The sequence below is a fragment of the Caloenas nicobarica genome, chromosome 11, assembly GCF_036013445.1.
Source record: "Caloenas nicobarica isolate bCalNic1 chromosome 11, bCalNic1.hap1, whole genome shotgun sequence".
NCBI classification, from domain to species: Eukaryota; Metazoa; Chordata; class Aves; order Columbiformes; family Columbidae; genus Caloenas; species Caloenas nicobarica.
The window spans coordinates 4921315-4940647 of NC_088255.1; the positions used below are offsets into that span (position 1 = coordinate 4921315).

Sequence of the window (19333 nt, forward strand, 5' to 3'; positions counted from 1 at the left end):
TTGCGCTGTGCGGGCGGGTTGGGTGACGTCGGCTGGGTCCTAGCGCCGCCGGTGGCCCCCTCCTGGGGCCCAGCGTACGTCCTGAGGCCTTGTTTGGCGGAGCGGGGCTGGGGGAAGGCGCCTGTGCTTCTCCTGCGTGTTCCCGATCTGGCTGAGCTGCGGGGCTCCCTTCGGCCCTGGCGGTGCGAGGCCTGGGTAGGGCAGAGGCAGCGGCACTGGAAGCCTCGCTGCTGTGCGGGATTCCCTCTCTCGCTGGGCAGGTGTGGTGGGGAGGGAGGCGGTGTATGTAGGTGCCTCGTTTTCCTATGAGCCTTTCAGCTGTGCCTGTTGAGGCCAGGAGCTGGCTCTGTGTTTCCTCCAGTGGAGCTGCTGAGCTCTGTGCACACAAGCTGAGCAGAGCTCCTGGAGCTGAGGAAGCTGAGGTGCTGGCAGGTGGTGTGAGAGAGAGCTGGAAAGGTCAGACCCGGCACCATGTTTTGCTGCCAGGATCGTCTGAGCATCTCACTATTGATGTGCCTGATGGCAAGGCTTGCCTTCATTTTGGGATGCAAAACCTCCCAGTTGATGCGGTGCCTGCTTTGTGTCCCGGAGTGAAGGTCAGTGCTTCACCTGTTGCCTTGTTTACCTCACTGCACACCTGAGAAGGTTCAACAGGTGGAGCTGGCCTTAGGGTGATGCGGAGTTCATGTGTATGGAGAGGGTTGATGACACTCAGCCTCTGCACGGCTCTCAAGGTTCCCTTGTGCAACAGGCATGGAAGCTGGCATTTGGGGGTAGCCTGGCTAATCCAGGTTCCCCTAAGGGAAACTGGGTGTTGTGCCAATCCTGGTATGTGATCCTGTTAGTAGGTGCCTCTTCTATTCTCTCCTCATTTGGCTGCTTTTACATTGCCAGCTAACTTTAGACTGATCTTTCCAGGGACTGGTGTCTGTAGAGGAAGGAGCTGCTTAACCCCAACCCCTGGCAGTAAACAAGTCTCCAGGACTAGCTCTATTAAGCATTTCAAGGAAGCAGACTGTTTTTAATAAAGCAAACATTTGATTCGAACGGATAACTGGTTTGAATGCATACAGCTTGGTAGTGATTGTCAACTCGCAGTCAACAGTATGTGTGCTCAGGAGGCCCTGTGATAGTTTGTCCTGTGGAGAGATGTCTGCCTACACCTCTAACATTATAGGAACAATAAGACAGAAGTTCATTTGTCTGAAGTCAGTAGTGAAATTACCTGTGTAGTTTGGACACCAGCTTGGGGCTCTAACCACAAATCAGTTATTCCTAGGTCATATGGGCTTTTCAAAATATATATTTTTTTTTTATTCTTACTGTCTGACAGAGATCCTTGTGGTCTACTACTTTTTTTCATGTTCCAGTGGTAAGTTTGGCCTTTGTTTACAGAACAGTGTTGAGTGTTTTGATCACAGTATGTGTGTGTTCCTTCTTCTAGCACAGTATCTCATTGCCCAAGGGAGAGACCTCTTTGGATTTCAATGAGTCTATGGCCTCAGGTCCTGTTCTGTCAGGTGAGCCCTGTTCCTGCAGACATCATGCTAATAGAAGTGCTTCAGGAGGTATTTTTTTCCAATTTGGTAAATGGGTAGCTTTTAATGGTTGAGAGCTTTGATTTGAATGAAGGTGGTAGCCAATGAGCTCTGCTACCAGCTATGAGGATCCTCAGTCTGATTCTCTCCATTAAACCACAACATTTCAAGGTGTCCATAGTGCTATTTTGCCGTGTTCTCTTATCTCTGTCTCATGTGCATCATAGTTCAAAACAAAGTCTTCATCCTGACTTTTATGTTTTGGCCAGGACACCCCTAGGTGTCAGCTTCGAGGACGTGGAGGTGGTAGAGAACAGCAGCTCTTCTCGCGTGACGTGCGGAGGCTTCATTTATGAGTTAAAGCAATGTGTTCCGAAACAATTACTTTGGTCCTAAGTGTAAGTTGTATTTTTGCCTTTCTCAATTTATTCTTTGCCAAGATAAGAGTCTATATGGGGAAAAAATATTTCTTAAGTGATAGCAGTAACAGCTGAAACATTCCAGAATACATTTTGCAGATATATTTATTGCAAAGATACCTTTTGAAATGAATTCCACTTAAGTCAGCCAGTCTCTCAAGTGTATTTACAGCTACCAGAAACGACAACAAAAACTGAGAGAAAATAATAGAAAGAAGCAGCTGATAAGATTTTTCTTTTTTTTTTTCTTGGAGAACATAACAAGGGTTATATTTTTAGTTAAACTATACACTTGATTGAAGAGTAAACGGTTTCCATGCCAGGAAAGTATAAGAGCTTACTTTTAACACCACAGCATGACATTATTTAGCAAAAGTTCTGCCATAACTTACCTGGCTCAAATGTTTTCTCTTTATTAATTGTATCGTAATTTGCTTTTATAAATTTTCTTTCTAGATACCATTCCCAGTTTCAGGTGTGCTCACCAACATAATATGTTGGTATGTTGATGTTGTCATTGTTTCAGAACTATCAGCTGAGCAGTGTGAAGCATCTGTCCACCCCAGTAACAATGTATTTATAAGGTCGTGGTGTATGTGCTGTTTAAAAAAAAAAAAAAATCCCTAACTATTTGCTTTTCCAAGCTGATTTGGATATCCAGCTCCCCTTAAAGCCAAGAACTTTCATCTGAACCCAGCTTGCTCAGACTTAGGAAGGATGAAAATTAGCAGGTCAAGCCACTCCAAACATGTTACGTGTCTTCCCAGATTCCTCTTATGTGGCCTAGTTAAGCAAATGGGAACTCTCCCAATGGTGCCAGTATTTAAAAAAAAAAAAAAAGTAAAAACAGCAGAGTCCAAACCAAAAGGAGAGACCTAGTTCTTCCATTTAGGACAACATGCTTCCCCTCTCTCAGTCTGTGCAGCATTTAGGCCAAGCACAGGCCTTGATGACATTGGTTTTTGACCTGTCTCGTAGACAAAGAAGCCTGAAGGCCAAGTTGCCCATCTGAAGTCCTGAAGGAAGTGGCCACCTCACAAGCCAGTCCTTTAGTATCCTCTTTCCCTTTTGCTCTGGCAATTAACTCAGTTATGTCTCTCCACAGGTGTTTTCTTGCAGATGGACCAATGGGCACTGTGTTAATCAGCGTTGCTGTCATGATAGCCTTAATGATGGGGAGAACTCTGGTGCTCTGGATGGGGGGCTTTCACAGAAGAGGGAACTGCCCTTCCTCAGGGACCAGGAAATCCAAAGCCTCTTATTTGCACAGGGGGAGCAGAAACTCCAAAAGATGCTGACCTCTGTCAAACGCAGGCTCTTAGCCACAGTTGGAGAAACGGTGCCTTGGAGCCCCAGCTTGGTGCAGCTGAAGTCCGTGGCACTGGCACAGGTTTGCTCTTGGCCAAGACACCTCCCAGGTAGCATTTGCCAGGAGCAGTGAGCTCCCTTGTGGGACGGCTGGAGGAGGAGACAGCTCTTTGTTCCCACCAAGAGAGACCTGGTATAGAAGCCATCAAGGTTCAGAGGAGCAAAGGCCTTCCAAGAACAGGCTGGGTCCCAGCTGCTCCCCTGCCTCCCCAGCTGCAGCAAGCCCTCTTTAAAATCCTACAGCAAAGTGACCAGAGTTCTTTGTGTTCGTATTCCCTGTCCAGGTGTGAGATCCTCTTGATCTCCTCATGTGAAGGTGATTTGCTACATGAACTGAAAGTTTGTCTGGCATTCCTACCCAGGAATATGAACCCAAAAGTCTGAACCTCTTGGAGACCCTAGCTGGCTCTTGGGCATGATGGCTTCACACAGCAGTGACTTTCACAAGCTCATCTCTTAATCCTAGCCTGATCCACCTTCCTCTCTCCCACGAATAGGGCACAAGCAGCTCCTCATGTGGTTCTGAAAACCTTTCCTATATTTCACTATCATTTCCTTATTGCTGCAAGTTATTTTTCTGCACAGTTCTTTTAACTTGTACTTCAGTTGAAAGCTGCTTTGAATTTCAAGTCACAATTATTTGGCTTCTTTCACACCAACATAGCACCTTTGCTTTAAGTTTGTACATGGTATTCTACAGGCTTTAAGAGCAAAGTTGTGCTATGGCAAGAAAATGCAATGAAAATAAAATTACCTTGTGGCATGTGCAGAGATTTAACTGAATTAAAAACCCCATCAGGAAAATCTACATTTTAACTTGATCTAGTTGAAGATGCCCCTGCTCATTGCAGGAGGTTGGACTAGATGAGCTTTGAAAGTCCCTTCCAACCCAAACTGTTCTATGATTCTATGAAACTGAACAGAATATATTGATACAACTTGATTCTGAAATAATTTCCATACCATTTTACTAGTATTTCAAAATCTGTTTTTCTGTTAAGTGCCTTCACCACCCCCCAATTCTGGTTTTGTTTCAAGAACCAGCAAAAAAGCCCTTAGACTGCTTGCTCTATTCCAGATACAACCTCTGCAGGTGGCACAAATGTACAGCACACTCCACTTATATCCCAGGCTGGCCTGTCAGCAGAGGGAACGCATCAGAAATAACATCCTGCTGGGACTAAGTTTTCATATGTGATTTCAACCTGTCATTAATACTCAGTAAAACCACTATTCTTCTTGCATGCAGAAGGGAAGGACTAAGCAATACGCCCTCAGCGTGAAACACACTGTGCCTGAGCAGCAAGGACAGACCTGTCAGAACCTGCAGTCCTGCCTGAGCAGGATAGGGCTCCTGCTCTGCTCCCTCCCTGTGCTGTGCTGCTATGCCCTAGAGAAGCTAAATCCCAGAAGGACCAGAGCAGGACACCTGGCGTTTGCTTATACAGCTGGAAGGGGAAGGAAGTCCTGGCTATGCCCTGCTGCTGGCTGTAAGGCTCCCCAAAATAAGCTGCAGTGCAGCAGGATGAGAACTGAAGCCTGAGTAGCACTGAATGCACTTGGCTGGGATGTCCTGTACCACCTGTCTGGAGAATCTCCCTACCTACATGTAAAAAATGGGAGAAAATGCCTAATATCCTCCGTTATTCAAGTCTCCTGCTCCAAGTGATGATAGGACAGATTTTTTTAGGCTGCTTTTAGTGCCTTCTGACAGAGGAGGGAGCTGTCAGCTCACCATTGAACTGTTCTGCAAGCAGAGATGCCCACCTGCAAGCTGGTTAAGCTGTCTGGGTGGCCAACCGAAGGAAGATGTTAAACCTGACTTGCAGGAGGTGGATGCTAGCCTGAAAGTGCTTAAATGTTTTGCTTTAGTTGCATATATGGAGTGTTTTTGTGTCCCTGTACAATGAAAACCACAATAACTACTCTGTGGAGACAGTGGGAGCAGCAGGCCTGAGAAGCTGTTTGGAGGCGGAATGTTTGGCTGTGGGCTCTGGTGCTTTTGGTTGCTGTAGCAATGCCCCGCTCTGCTGCCCCAAGAGCCCCCAGAAAACTGCAGCCAGTGCAACACCTTCCTGCTAATGGCCAGAAACAAAGCACCCTCCTCTGTGTCTGAGCTATGCAAGCAGCCCTTTTATCTGGGATACCTGCCAGGCAGCAGAAACGGGCAAGAAATAGCCAAGTTCAACTGCTCTGAGGTTGACTCAAGCCAGCATGGACTGGTCTGAAGTGGAATAACAACCTGATCCCATTTGCCATTTCTTGTGGTACAACTCCTTGGTAGCCTTCCTGCCTCAGCCAGTAGCAGTGTGACAAAATATGGCTTAATTACAACCCTGAAATAAAAATATTTTCTTCATTACATGTTGCTTTATGGCTGCATCCGTAGTCTTCTGTCCAGCTGCTCGTGGCAGAGCCCCAAGTGGGCTGAATCATGCTGGTTTGGCAGGTGTGTGGTGGTGGTTGGAGTGTGCAGCTGGGCAGAATGGGGCTCTGAGTCAGAAGCTCCTGGTGATGTTGCTAAATTCAATTTACCACAAAGGTCTTTTTCTACTTTATACTGGAGCTCTCTTTATGCAGTCTTTTCTGCCTTCAGAAATATGGCTCAGACCCAATTCTTGCGAGTCATAGGCATTCATTCGTTAGCCATTGGAAAAGGCAAGTAAGAAAAAGTGGTGGCCGTGTTACATGTTTGTGGACTGGTTTCCACCACACTTGTATTCTGACAGCAGTTGGGTGATTGAAAGTCAAGGCAGCCTGTCTTCCTACCCAGGATATTGTGCTTATTGTGTGCTTATTTCTCCAGCCATGGAGATAATCCCTCTGTTAGATGACATAATTTTAAATTATCATGAGACCCTGAGCTGATGATTTAGGAGCACACACTGTCTTCATTGTGGCTCTGATTCTGGTGTGCCACTTTGTGCCCAAGGAAGATGGATTTTGTTATTTGGCTAAGGCTAAATGAGGAGGGAATACCAAATGCCATATGAAATGGAATATTTTTTCAGCCCCAGTCAGTCCTCCAAATCCTGTTTGTCTTTCCACAAGGTCCTGGTGCTAGAAATCAGCAGCCTTTCCTCCACCTCAGTCGATGCACCAGCATCAGCTTAGCGCTAATGGTTCTGAGCTGGTCTGAATTCATGGTAAAACTTGTGTGCTTTGTACAGTGGTGACTGACATCAGCTCACTTGATTGCTTATTCCAGGAAAATAAGCCTCAAATTTGCCAGAGAACTGTCCCTGACACACTGAAATATTTGTGAATTCAGAGCTTTTGCAACTCATAATGGCAATTTCTGGAAGCTTTCCTCTGAAGTTGTTCATATTGAAATGTGGGGATTAGGCAAAGCACGTTGCTAGACTCTTCAATTTAAGGAGAGTTTAAAATTGGTCACTCGGACCAACAGGAGCCTTTGTTCCAGGCAACTCTGCTCAGATTAATGTAGAGCTGCACAACAACCTCCTTAAGAAGAACCAAGATATACACTTGGGGCTTTATCTCTCCATTTCATGCTGAGTTTTTTGGAAGAACATTTTAGCTTCAGTAACTCAGGACAGGGCTATTTCTATCAAGAAAAATGTCACTGGCGAGAAGTGTACCCATGGCGGATGGTAGCACACTGGCAGGCAGTGACGCTCATAGGAGAGAAGGGGGCTCACGTTGAAGTGGCATAATGTCAGAAATCACTTTTGTTTAATAGCTTTTATTATGAATGGCGTGTCCACTGCAACCCTGAGGTAGCAGGAAAAGAAAGGGAAACAGGAGAGCATTCATTATCAGGGCTTCTGAAGGTCTTTTTGGAAGAGCTCCCCCTCCACAGATTTACAGCAGCTCCCCACAAATGTTCTTTAGCTGGAAGAGGCTTGCAAAGTATTTTTCCAAGACAGTTTTTTTGCCAGGAAGTAGATGAAGATCTTAAAACAACAATGTTTTTCAACTCTAAGTTTGGAGCTGCCATTGTAATGTAAATCTTCACAGAGCTGCCAGGGAGGTTTTTAAAAGCACTATTTGCACGTGTGCATTAAAAGCAGGAGCACAACATGGCTTTAAAAAATTAATCTTCCATTTTTGAAGCTAGCAATTAAGGGTGGGACAAATGTTCGTGTTTGTTGTTCCTTCTGCAGTCACTCTTGTAAAACTGAAGAACCACTGACATGAAAGCTCTGTTGGTGTCATTCCCGCTGGGCTGCTCTGCTCCTCCCTGGTTAGAGTGCAGTTGTGTAAAGCCCTTCCCATCCTGCTGAAATCCCTAGAGCATCTTTGGGGGTCCCTCATTAAAAATGCTGGGTGGCAGTCTAAAGTGTCACTCGCTTTAGAGGATGAGCTTGTTGACAAGACTGCGCTAAACCCAGTGCTTTTTGCAAGCGCAGTTTGCAAACCCAATGAGACAGAGCGTAGGGTGTTCGTGCTTTCCTTCTGGTTTCTGTCTGGATGGGTAAAATATCTCATGTTTTCAGCAAGAAAAAACCCTAAACTTAATCTGAACTTCACAAACAAGAGAGGAGGTTAAAAAAAAGACAGAAAAGCCTGGTTTGTAGTTTGTATTCTTCCGTAGCTCGAAAACAGTATAAGATCATCCTGAGGATGAAGGAGAAAGCACACAGTTGCCACTAAGACAATGAAAGTTGAAGGCATGCCACAGGGGGAGAAGCTAAGACAATATTTCAATGCAAATGGCAGCACAAAATACATTTTCACCAGGAAAAGATGTGCAGGGCCCTGTTCTTCACGTGTGTGCGATACACCGCAGTAGGGGTACAAATATTTACAGCGCAGGTAAAGGGAGATACTCCCCTCAGGGTCACACACAAACATCTGTGAGAAGCATCACTACCGAGTTCAGGAGAATAGAATGCCGCTGCGGAGCAGAGATCCCTCCTGAGCTCTGCTTGGCGTCACGGCAGGGATTTGACCAGACCTGTTTGGCCATGAGTCAGAGTTGTGCTCCCTAGTTCCAAACAACTAGAGCTATAAATGGTTTAAAATTATTTTCAGGGGAGCTCAAAGTTGAATAATGCATCCTGCCAAACACTGTATTCACAGAAAATCAATGTACAAATGCGATTGCTGGCCTTGGGGAGGGGGGTCTGAATGACTGCTGATCATTCTCACAGTACCTACCAGAGGTGACATGGCATCTAAAAGGAAGAGATGAAAGTTCCATCACAGTTTGTTAAATAAAAGCCATCTCAGTGTCTCACTAAATAGCTGACAATCAGAGGTGCGGAATTCTGTTCTGCTGTTCAGTGCTTCAATAGCAAAAGGAGGAGCTCATAGGCTATGACCTGCAAATTATTCTTCTTCCATAGCTTTGGGAAAGTTTGCTTGTGATATCCATGGAAACTCCCCGTGGCAGAAGTCACAATTAAGACAAAGGGCCTAACAAAACACCTGGAGTAATCTATCTAATCCTACATATTCCTATCTGAAAATATTAAGTCAAAATGGAATAGGTGTAGAGAAGGGGAATAGAGAGTGATTCATAAGAACACTGATTTTTTTTATTCATTTACCCCAGCAAAATTAAAGCTGTAATGAGATGACTCCCCTGAAAATAATAGAACTCACCAGAGACTGAAGTCAATATACACACAGGAGAAGATAGGTACATACTAGTTCTAAATAAAAGTCAGTTTGGAACCTTCTACTGACCCACATCTCTCCAAAGGAAGTATCTGGAAAAGCTATTTACAGGAGCAAGGAGCCTGGTTATTTTAAAGGTAGCACATGGTAAATTTATTGAGAAATCCTAGGACACCATGCATCAGACTGGACAGGACTGGTCCCCAAACGGGACATTCCTCTTTGTCCCGCTGCTGTAAATCTTTGCTGCTCAAGACACTGTACGGGCATTACTGGGTGGTTTTTGTCCGTCACTGTAGTCTGTTCTGTTTGGTTTGGTAGCTTGAGTTTTAATTTGGCAAGTGGACCCTACCCCATCCAGGTTCGTATGGTTCGGGACTGGGATCTGAAAACAAGATGAAAATCTAAACTTGACCCTTCTGGTCTCAGCAGGGAGGAGGTGGGGGAGGTTACGCGCCTGCCTGAAAACTTCATTCCATAACTTTAAGAGTTTGTATTTAAGTACAAAACCATTTTAGCTAACAGATCCAGGAGGAAAATATTTAGCATTTAGCATTTGTGGCCTAAATACACAGTTCACCATAACACTAATTTGCATATTTCTTAACACTTTTAAGTTTGTCTGAAAAGACATAAATGCCTTTTCTTTTCTTACTCTGTAACACTGTGAATTTTGAATTCCTGTCCTGAGAAAGAAACATAGAAGAAAGCAGTGGGAAATGAATTTAAATCTGAGGGCAAAACAACGAATCAATAGTTAATCCCTCAGTGTATTTCCTCTTTTGTGTTAGCAGAGGCACCACAAGGTGAAGGGCTGTAGCTCCCTGGGCTCCTCATGCTGTTTGTCCCTCAGCAGTGTGGCTTTCACAGGATGCCAGGACGTGTGTTTGCCCTTCCTAGTTTCCTGTCGAGGTTTTCCCATTGAAATCAATTTCATTTCAACAAATTAATAATATTTTAGAAAAATTATCAATCAGTACAAGAACCTCCACGGTGGCAAATATTACAAGTTTGTGGTGCCGATGGTGGGTGATGAGAAAGTGGAAGCTGTTACGCAGAGGAGTAAACCTGTGCTGTCCTGTGTGGCTTTGGGGACAATTTCCAGAGGGTCTCCTGCTCCTGGCACCCCAGTGACACCAACCTGCGTGTCAGGAGGCCAGCGGCCAACTTGGTTTAAATACTGAGCCGCAGCGTGTTCCTGGCTCACTGGACCAAGCAGCACCTGAATAGTCCTTTGTGCCCTCACCCTGACCACAGCGCCCAGTCCTGCCCTGCGCCCTTCCAGCACAGCCCCTGCCCTCTGCTGCATCTTCCCTCTGGAGGAGATTTCTCCAGTTCCCGGAGAGGGGTGGACTGGGCAGGCAATACACACGGGGAAGATTTCCGAGCAGGTCCCGAGGTTTCCAAGCGGGTCAGTTGAAGGACAGGGAACTGCTTGGGAGAGTCCAGATGATGAAGGGAGTGGAGCATCTCCTGTATGAGGAAAGGCTGAGGGAGCTGGGTCTCTTTAGCTTGGAGAAGAGGAGACTGAGGGGTGACCTCATTGATGTTTATTAAATACTGAAAGGGTGAGTGTCAGGAGGATGGAGCCAGGCGCTTCTCGGTGAGAACCAATGGTAAGACAAGGGGCAATGGGTGCAAGCTGGAACACAGGAGGTTCCACTTTAATATAAGAAGAAACTTCTTCACGGTGAGGGTGACAGAACACTGGAACAGGCTGCCCAGGGAGGTTGTGGAGTCTCCTTCTCTGGAGAAAAACCCACCTGGACGCCTTCCCGTGTAACCTCATCTGGGCGTTCCTGCTCCAGCGGGGGGATTAGACTAGATGATCTTTCGAGATCCCTTCCAATCCCTAACGTTCTGTGATCCTGTGATTCTGTCTCGGCAGCACGGGCAGGTGGCAGGGTGGTGGGAGATCCTTGGGCAGCGGGATGGCTGAGGGTGGGACATGCAGCTCCTGGGACGTGGCGCCTGCCTCGTGGGGCAGGTGGGGGCCAAACGGCATGTCATAATATGTTAGTGTGTGGGACCACCGTGCCATTTGGTCATGCAGCTTGCTCTGAGGAATGCAGCTTTGGGCTTCTTTAAGAAACAGCCCCTGGCCTCCGGCTCTGCCCCTGCAGGCAGCCTCCTGCCCACCAGGTGAACATTTTCCACATGTCTATACTGCCTTCCTTCCACTTATTCCCACAACTGCCTGTCTCCCTTATTTGTAAGGGACCAAATGCTCGTCTGGGTTCATCAACGGTGATGCAGAGTTGCCATGTTTCAGGCAGCCAGGAAGGACATTCAGAGTCTGTGTTGGTGCTGATGGAAATTCCCCTGGAGCCGCACGCTCTGTTCTGGCCTCTTGCCTGTCCCTCTAGGGAGGGTATTTCCATGCTGAGTTAGTCAGAGCTGTTTGCATTTCGCCTTGTTCCCAAGGTGATAAGCATCTTTACCACATCCAAAAGTGAACTTCACGAAGCTCAGCTCACCTTCTCTAGCAGACGAAGGCACTCAGGGCAACTGAGAGAGGAAGGACAACAGCCCAGCTTGCTGGGGCAGGGGATGGAGGGTCCAGCGGGTGACAGCAGAGCTGGGAAGCCAGGGGCTGGGCCACAGGCTGAGCCTGGGGCATGAGTACCCCTGCACAGGTCCCACATGCCCCGCTGAGATGATGTGGAGCACTGGGGCAGTGGGGTGAAGGGGCTGCCCTGTTGGGTGTCACCGCCAGCTGCTACTGCTGGGAAGAAGCTGAAGTTCCTTCATATGACGGCTGAGGTGGATGGAGAAATGTTGCCCAGAGCCTGAGAGGTGGGACAGCGCAGGGCCAGCTTGCCCACATCTGCTCCTGCTCACAACCTGCCTCCATTTTTGTCTGCTGAGAGCATTTAAATGAGAAGGGGCTGATCTCCATGCCCCATCAGAGACGTGTGGGGCCCAGCACGGCCCAAACAAGTCTGCTGAGACCAAGTGTCCGGCATAACCGGCCGCCCAGGGTCCCGCCGGAGAGCTGGCCGGCTGGCTGCCATCGTCAGGGGCCAGCGGTGGGTGTGTGATGTGGCTGAGCAGGTGGGGACAACCGGGGAGCCCGCCAGCGAGCATACATTTTACGTCCTTCTGCCTTGGCTCTTCTCGATGTGCTGGTTCAGAGCAAAGGCACGAAGCTGTTAAATGAGACACAAATTGTAGCGTTTGCTGTTGTGATGGGAAAATGTACGTGTTAAGTACTAAATGCATACTGAGTTAAATAACTCCAAGGCTGGAGGAGAGAGAGGTGTCTGATGGCCAGAGCTGCCAGTTAAAGGGCTTCTGAGCTCTGTTCCTCTTCCTGCCTGTGATTCACTGCATGGCTCCAGGCGAGGCACGTAACCAGGCTGAAGTATTTTCTTCCAGCTGCAAGAGAGCTGTGACACCAATACAAGGAGTTTAACTAATTCCAGTTTACAGAAAGTCTCAAGATCCTCACTAGGAAACTGCTGGAGAAAGGCAAGTATTACTGTATTTCAAGCTAGTGTTCATAAATGAGCTCTTCAGTTTTACATGGGTTGAAAAGCAGCACCTGGAACTGCCTCAGCCCCAACGGAGTGGGTTGAGATGTGTGGGAAATGGATGTGACGCTGCAGCAGGACGCACAGCAGCAAACTTCATTGCTTCTTGTTGCTGCACCTGCAGGTGGCTTGGGCAGGTTACTGGAAGTGCCAGCGGAGAGCAAACATTCCCTGCTAAGAGGGCTGGAGAAAGCTCAGTGTGAAGGGAGATGTGAAGGTTGCTTTTATACAGGGGGAAGAAAAGGAAGACAGGAATTAAGTCTGGACCCTTCTAGCATGTCTCTCGTGAAGGGGGTGGGGAGGACTGTGTGCTCCTCTCAGGTACTGTGCTTGGTTCCATTCCTTGAAAAGAAATGGGGACCTGCGGAGTTGCCTGGGAGGTGGCAGAGGCTGTGGGCTCTGCGGCGCCGCGTGGGAGCGGGCCGTGGCACCGCCGCGGGGCAGCCGGCCCAGCACGGCGGAGCCGGGACAGCGATGGTGCTCCTGACCAGCTCCTGTGCTGGCTGAAGCTTCCCAGGCCTTCAGCAACCAGCTACCGCAGCTCCCCTCCGGGTGACCAGGCCCAGGTGATGGAGAAGCAGGCGGGCAGCCCCTGACCGCTGCTGGGAGCGCCCGCACGGTGCTGAGAGCCTGCCGAACGAGCCCCGAACCCCCTGCATCAAACAAACGTCTAACTCTTAACTCTCCCGGTTCTCCCCCTTGCTGGCTAGCGCTGTCCGCGCCTGCTGAACTATCCGCCCGCTGCCCCGACCGGCCCAGCCCTGTGCTCGGGCCTGACAGCGGCGGGTGCGGCCCGCACCACGGGGGGTCCTGTTTGCCCAGCGCTGGCCGCGCCGGCCCTGCACCCCTGCGGGCCGCTGCGTGGCAGGGAGGCCCTGGGAAGAGCCGGGAGGCACTGGGAGCGTGTCGGCCCCGCCGCAGCGCCCGGCCGGGACGCGGCCGCCGGACCGGGCTCCGGTGCTGCCCGCCAGGGGCCGCTCTCGTCCGCGGGGCGCCGCCTCCCCTGCCCCAGCAAGACAGACGCAACCGCGCCACTCTCCCTACCGGAAGCTCCGCCCCCCGCCGGAAGCCGCGCCCCTCCCCGTGGCCAGTGGCCACGGCCCGCCGGCCCCGCCCCTCCCGCCGGCCCCGCCCCTCCCGCCGGCCCCGCGCGCAGCCGCCGCCTGGCGGAGCCGGGGCGGGCGCGGCGGTCCCGCGCGAGAGGGGCGGGGCGGGGGGCGGGGCGAGCGAGGCGCCGGGAGCGCTCCGGCCCGGCCGTCACTGGCGAGCCCCGGGTGAGCAGAGCAGGGGGCACCGGGAGCTCTTCGGCCGTTACCGGCGTGGAGAGGGGGATCTGCGGGGCAGCGGCGGGGCCGGGCAGGCAACGCCGTTCCGCTCCGCTCCCCCCAGGCCGCGGCCTGCCGGGAGCCGGGGAGCGCCGGCTCGGCGGGTGCCTTCCTGCCCCGGCCGCCAGGCCGGTGGCGGGGCTTGCAGCCGGTGCCGGTACCGAGGGCGGTGTCAGCAGCCAGGCAGGCCCGGCAGCTGCGCGGGCCGGTGCCGCCCGCCGCGGGCACCTGTTGGGGCAGCTCGGGTCCGACCCCTCCGCCCGGACACGGGCACCGCGGGGGTTCGGCCTCCGGGACGGGCAGGTGGGAAACCGCCCGCGCCCATCGCCGGTGGGGAACCGGCCCCGGGAACCGGGCAGAGGAGCCGAGAATTCCCCCTTTCCCTCCGGGGCCGGCTGTGCTCGGGCCCGCGGGCCGGGCGTCGGGCTCACAGGGAACCGCCAAACCCGTGATTTACAAGCAATAAATCTGTGCCGGTGACAGGGAGGAGCCGAGGCGCTGCGGGGTCGGGCAGATGTGCGGCTCTGGCGGCAGATGTGCGGCTCTGGCCCAGCTATAGGTGCGGGAGCGCCCGCTCCGGGGTCACCTGGGAGCAGCACCAGGTGCGGCTCAGGTGTCCCGGGGCAGCCGGGGGACGCCCAGGCTGGGACGTGCCAGCAGAGGTGGCTGCAGGACATCGTCCTCCTTCACCGTCACTTTACAGTTTCTGTGTTTCTTGGTGCTTGTGCGTTTGGCCACAGCATTTTGGGAAGAAATCTTGGCCTTTGGGGTCCTGCAGGAGAAGGCGCTCCTGGCGACGCCCCTTGTCTGGGGAGCAGGTCGGAGGTGACCAGACGCCTTTTGGGCGCTCTGCCGTCGCTCTGTTTGGCTTTTGGCCTCGTGAGTTAGAAAGGAAGCAATGATATTTATTTTTTCCTGCTGCAGCGCTGCGGATCCCACACCCCTGTGGATCAGATGTCGTGAACTGGTTCTGAGCTGAGCTGGTATTTCAGGTGAGTAGGGCTGTGGCACGAGACGGTGCCCGGCGGTGCTGGCTCTGCAGGGCTTGGTTTTGCTGCACCCCAGCTCGCCAGGCTGGGCAGAGCTGCCTGCGATTCCTACCAGGATGTGGCTTTTCTCTCGCCGTGAAGCTGAGCAAGCAGCAGCTGCCACAAACGACTTTTTATTTTTAGACAAAGTGTGTTTATAACATGGAGGTAAAGGTGAGTTGTTTACTTCAACCTTTGCTTTCAAACCCGACTCCTGTGAAAGTCCCAGGGGAATGTCACAACCAGCCCTTGTGACCAGAGCTGCGTTTCAAGGGAGAATAAAACACAAACAACTCTCCCGCACTGGGTTGGGTCGCAACTCCCCAGAGCGGTTGTGCTTGGTGGGTGAAAACAAGCAGGAGGCATTCGCCAGGCTGCTGTGTCCTGCAATCAGTGCGAGAGAGAAAGAGATGCCAAACAGGAAGCCTTGGTTGGGGTTATAAAAACTCTTTTAGGTTAAAAAAGAGCCATCTAAAAGGAATACTGATAATTTGTTGCACCTGAGTGTATTGGGGCTGCTTTTTCTAGCTGATCTTCAGCTTCTTCTGGGCCTCTCTGGGCGCTTGGATCTGGATGCAGGGCTCAGCTCTGGACCAGCATGGTTTTTGTTTGGGTCATTAAAGGCTTGGGCTTCTAGACTTTTTGCCAAAGGTGCTGCCCTCATCACAATATTTGTCTGGTATCTATAAATGATAAATTATTTGATTATGGTCCCCAGTCCTTAGCCCAGTGCTGTGTATCTGTTGGGTGATGTGGGCTCCCAGGATGGTTTTTAGTCTCCTGGATGCAAGGCTGGACTTGAGTGGTGTGCCTGGTTCAGGGGTGATGGGAACAGTGCCTCTCCATCCCCCCTCCATAACCACCTCATTCCCAAGGGGTGCAGGAGCAGTATAATTTGTACCTGGTGACCAATTGGAACAGGCTGATGCAACATGGGACTAATATACAGGAGCTTTCAGGGAGGGCTCCACTGTCTTTTAAGCTTCACGTGTAAGAGCAATTGGAAGTGGGTGTGTTCTGCTGCAAATAAGCAGCTTTACAGAGTGATTGCTTGTCCTAGTGCTGGGTTAACTCCCCTCCTTTTTCTCCTCTCGCTGCTAGTGCATCTGGAAACCTGGAGCACCAAGTGTCCATCATGTCTGACTGGGTGCTCCTCGGGATGATCGCGGTGCTGGTCACGCTGCTGCTGCTGACCGTCTTTGGTTTTGCTGTCTACTCGGGGCTCTTCACGGAGGTGGTTGTCAGTGCTGGCTCCCCGCCTGTCGGCAGTATCACACTGGCCTACAAGTTCAGGGTGGGCCCGTACGGCGAATCCGGGCAGCTCTTCACGGACGGCTGCAGCATTTCTTCAAAGCTCTACTCCATCGGCGTCTACTATGACAACCCTCACACGGTAAGGTGTGCCTGGTGGGGCCGGCAAGCTCTCGTGGTCAGCACCTGGGTTCCTGGCTCGGGATGCTCCCTGACTGTATTTTAGGCACTTGCAGCTCATCCTCTGTAGATGGCCACTGGGGTTCACAAGGTGTTGTAGATCTGTAGAAGATGCTCTGTGGGGAGATGCACCTGAAAGCAAATGGATAACCTTAACTGGAAGGTGTTGGGCAAGCAAAGCTTGCTGTCTTCTGGTAGCTCCTGCTGAACAAGTTATCAGCAGGATAACGGAGCTGGTTATGGAGCAGAGGCCAATGCCCATGATCCTAAGGTGAGGTGTTCCTTGGCAGATCCCCTGGCTGCACAAGTGCAGCCAAGGCTCATTCTGGACTTGTGACTCTGTGGTTGAAAGCAGATGGTCACTTCAGCTTGCCGTCACCTCATCCATACTCCTTCTCTTGTTTCTAGTGCTCTATGTATTTCTGAGCTTCCCTGTCATCCTTACATCCCCTGAGAGTTCTTACTGAAAGCTCAGGTGGTGCGTGCTGAGGGCTCCTGTCTGATGAAACAGTTACTCCATGATGCTTTTCATGCTGAGGTGAGCAGAAAGCGCACTGCCTGATGGCTGCCAGCCAGAGCTCAGTGCTCCAACGGCTGTGGTTCTGGACAAGGAGCAAACAAAAGCTCATCAGAACTTGCTGGGGGGTGAGGAGCCTGGCTGCTGATGCTTGGTGGCACCAGGGTGTCCAGATAACAGCATGTGGGCGTTTGTCCGTGGCAGACAGCCTGGCTCCCCAGTAATTCTGCCGTACCTAGTGTGACCGTGGAGGAATGCCGTGGCGGGGAGGGACAGCGGGGTGGCCAGCAGCCGTGTATTTGGACACGTGTGCTTGGGGCTGGTGCAGGGCATGTGCTTGGCTGATGGCTCTCGCCTAGTGCTTCTGCTCTGGGGGTGACTGGCCAGGTAGTACCTGCCCCTGTTTCATTGCTTGCAAGATGGTTCTCCCAAGGGTTGGACCCTGTTAGAGGGAACATGTCCATGAAAACGTGCTGAGTGGCTCCTTGGAGCGCTGTAGCAGGAAGATACTGGAGGTGAGAAAACACTAAGCTAACTGCTTAGTGGAGCCTGGTGTGCTCAGCCACCTTGTGTCTTTGTATCCTGTGGGGAGCTGACTTATCTTTACCTTCCCAGTTTTGCTTCTGGATGATGGGGGCAGAGAAGAGACAGTGCAGTGCCTGTTCCTGACCTGGGAAGGAGGCTGGCGAAGAGGATGTCCTTGGGCAGAGTCGGGGTTCGACTAGATGGGCTTGAACGCTTTTGTCTGCCAGAAGTGTCGTGTTGGAGGGCGTGAGGGGTGGGAGCCGTGGGGAGAGCCTGGTGCGCTAGGGTCCATATGGTCAGAGTGGCCAGTTTCTCTGCCACTAATTTGTGTCCTTGTGTCAAGGTCGTCTTCTGGAGCTGAGGACCCCAGTCCTGCTGCTTCTTCCCCCAGGGGCAGACTAGGGCAGTCAATGCTGTCAGAAGGGTTCAGCATCTGTGCTCGGTGCTGCCCTGTTCCGGCACAGATCCGCATCTTGCTGACGGGCAGGCCAGGCCAGGCAGGGCGCTGGGAGTGAGGGTGTCCTTGGGCAGGAGGGGCAGAGAGCTGCCTTGCCTCCAGGCAGCTAAAGAAGGGGCCAGTTTTCGGTGGGTCCCTTGGCTGGCAGCTGCAACACTTGTGCCGGGTGTGCTGGCTCAGGTGCTGAGAACCCTGGTGTCCCGTGGGGTGCCCCTGTGTGCTTGTACCTGTTGTAGCTGTGGTGGTGTGGGAGATGACATGCACTGCTGGCTCCTCATTCCTGGAGGTCCAGCACAGTGGGGTCAGTGTCCCAGGCTGCCTTTCCCCTGGAAGGATGCTGCCCAGAAGAGGTGACCTCCTTCTCTTCCTCTTCATCCTTCTTGCTCTCCTGACCTTGGTGAAGCACCCTCTGGCAGAGCCTGGTCCGCCCAGAGCTGGCCACCCGCCACGGATGTTGACTTGTCACCAAAAATAGACCCTTTGTCATCAGGCAGCAGAACGTGCTTGCTGCCTGTGGTGTCCCTGGCCAAGGGCCAGTGGGCTCTGGCCAGACAGATCCTCTTGTTGGGCTCTTGGCCACCAGCTCCTGGGAGGTTTGGTGCCCCGGTGCTGCTGCAGGAAGGACAACCGGCAGGTACCAGTGCGGCGTTTGCTGTGGTGGTGCACTTGTGTCCAAAGGAGGCTCTTGTGAGGAGGGAGGATGGGGACGCGAGAGCTGGAGAGCGGTGGCTGTGTACTGGCTCTTGGCTGGGAGCGGGGCTGGAGGCAGCTCCGTGGCCCAGAGCGTGCGGGCTGCCGGGGGGTCACGCCAGGCCTTAGAGCCTTGCTGGCATACCCAGGGCTCTCTGCTGGCTCCTGGCTCTCTGGCATTCACACAAGGATGCTCCTCGAGTGCTGCTGAACCCCTGCCAGCAGTGTTTTATGTGTTTTAATGGACAAGATTAATATTAATTTGCACTTTTTCCCCCCCTCTTCCTTTTTATTTAATATTTAGCAGCCCAGAGGACTTTTCCCTCTTCTCCCACCTCTGGCAGGAACAAAAATAACTCCTCAGCAAGGACTGGATATGATGGGCGGGTTTGTGCTCAGCTCCAGCCGTAGGCACACGCTAGGGCCTTTTGCCTGCAGTCTGCACGGTCGTGTGCTCAGCACTCAGCCTGTGCCCAGATGTTGGATGGACGAGTCCAAAATGCTCTCTGGAGGCAGGAATGGGTTTTGCTCCCATGGGCAAAGCTGCAGATGAGTAGGTTAACTAATAGTTTCCAGACCTTCTCTGTTGGGGTGCTTGGGGGAGCAGAGGCTTTAATCAGCACCTGCCTACCCTGAAAGGATTAATTTATTAGAGAAAGGCTGGTTTTAACTGGAGTATTTCCTTCCTTCCCTTGAGATGAGCTTTGCCATGCAGAGGAGGGGGGAAATCTGCCTTGCTGCTGCCCTTGAGAAAGCACCTGCAGGGCTTTTTTTATGAAAAAGAAAGTTAAGAAGGGAGGAAGCGAACATGTCTGGCTGATGGTGCTGCTTGCTCTGGCAGCACAAGTCCTTTGGCTGATTCCTCTGGGGCTGGGGTTACATCCCTCTGGGGTTACATTCGCTCTGGATGTAAATA

The 19333-nt window shown here is 51.5% G+C and overlaps 1 protein-coding gene and 1 long non-coding RNA gene across 2 annotated transcripts in view; both read left to right on the plus strand.

Annotated features, from left to right (window-relative positions):
* The first annotated feature begins 20 nt into the window (after positions 1-20).
* LOC135993259 (uncharacterized) lies at positions 21-5658 on the plus strand. Its single transcript, XR_010606839.1, has 4 exons — positions 21-195; positions 1445-1520; positions 1808-1936; positions 3063-5658. It is a non-coding gene; the product is annotated as an uncharacterized LOC135993259 (long non-coding RNA).
* Positions 5659-13582: 7924 nt separating this feature from the next.
* Positions 13583-19333, plus strand: part of TEX264 (testis expressed 264, ER-phagy receptor) — a 38365-nt gene continuing 32614 nt past the window's right edge. The window contains exons 1-3 of the mRNA XM_065642286.1: positions 13583-13718; positions 14694-14761; positions 15899-16190. Of these exons, the coding sequence (XP_065498358.1) occupies positions 15933-16190 (258 nt within the window). The 5' untranslated portion in view covers positions 13583-13718; positions 14694-14761; positions 15899-15932. The remainder of the gene's footprint in view (positions 13719-14693; positions 14762-15898; positions 16191-19333) is intronic.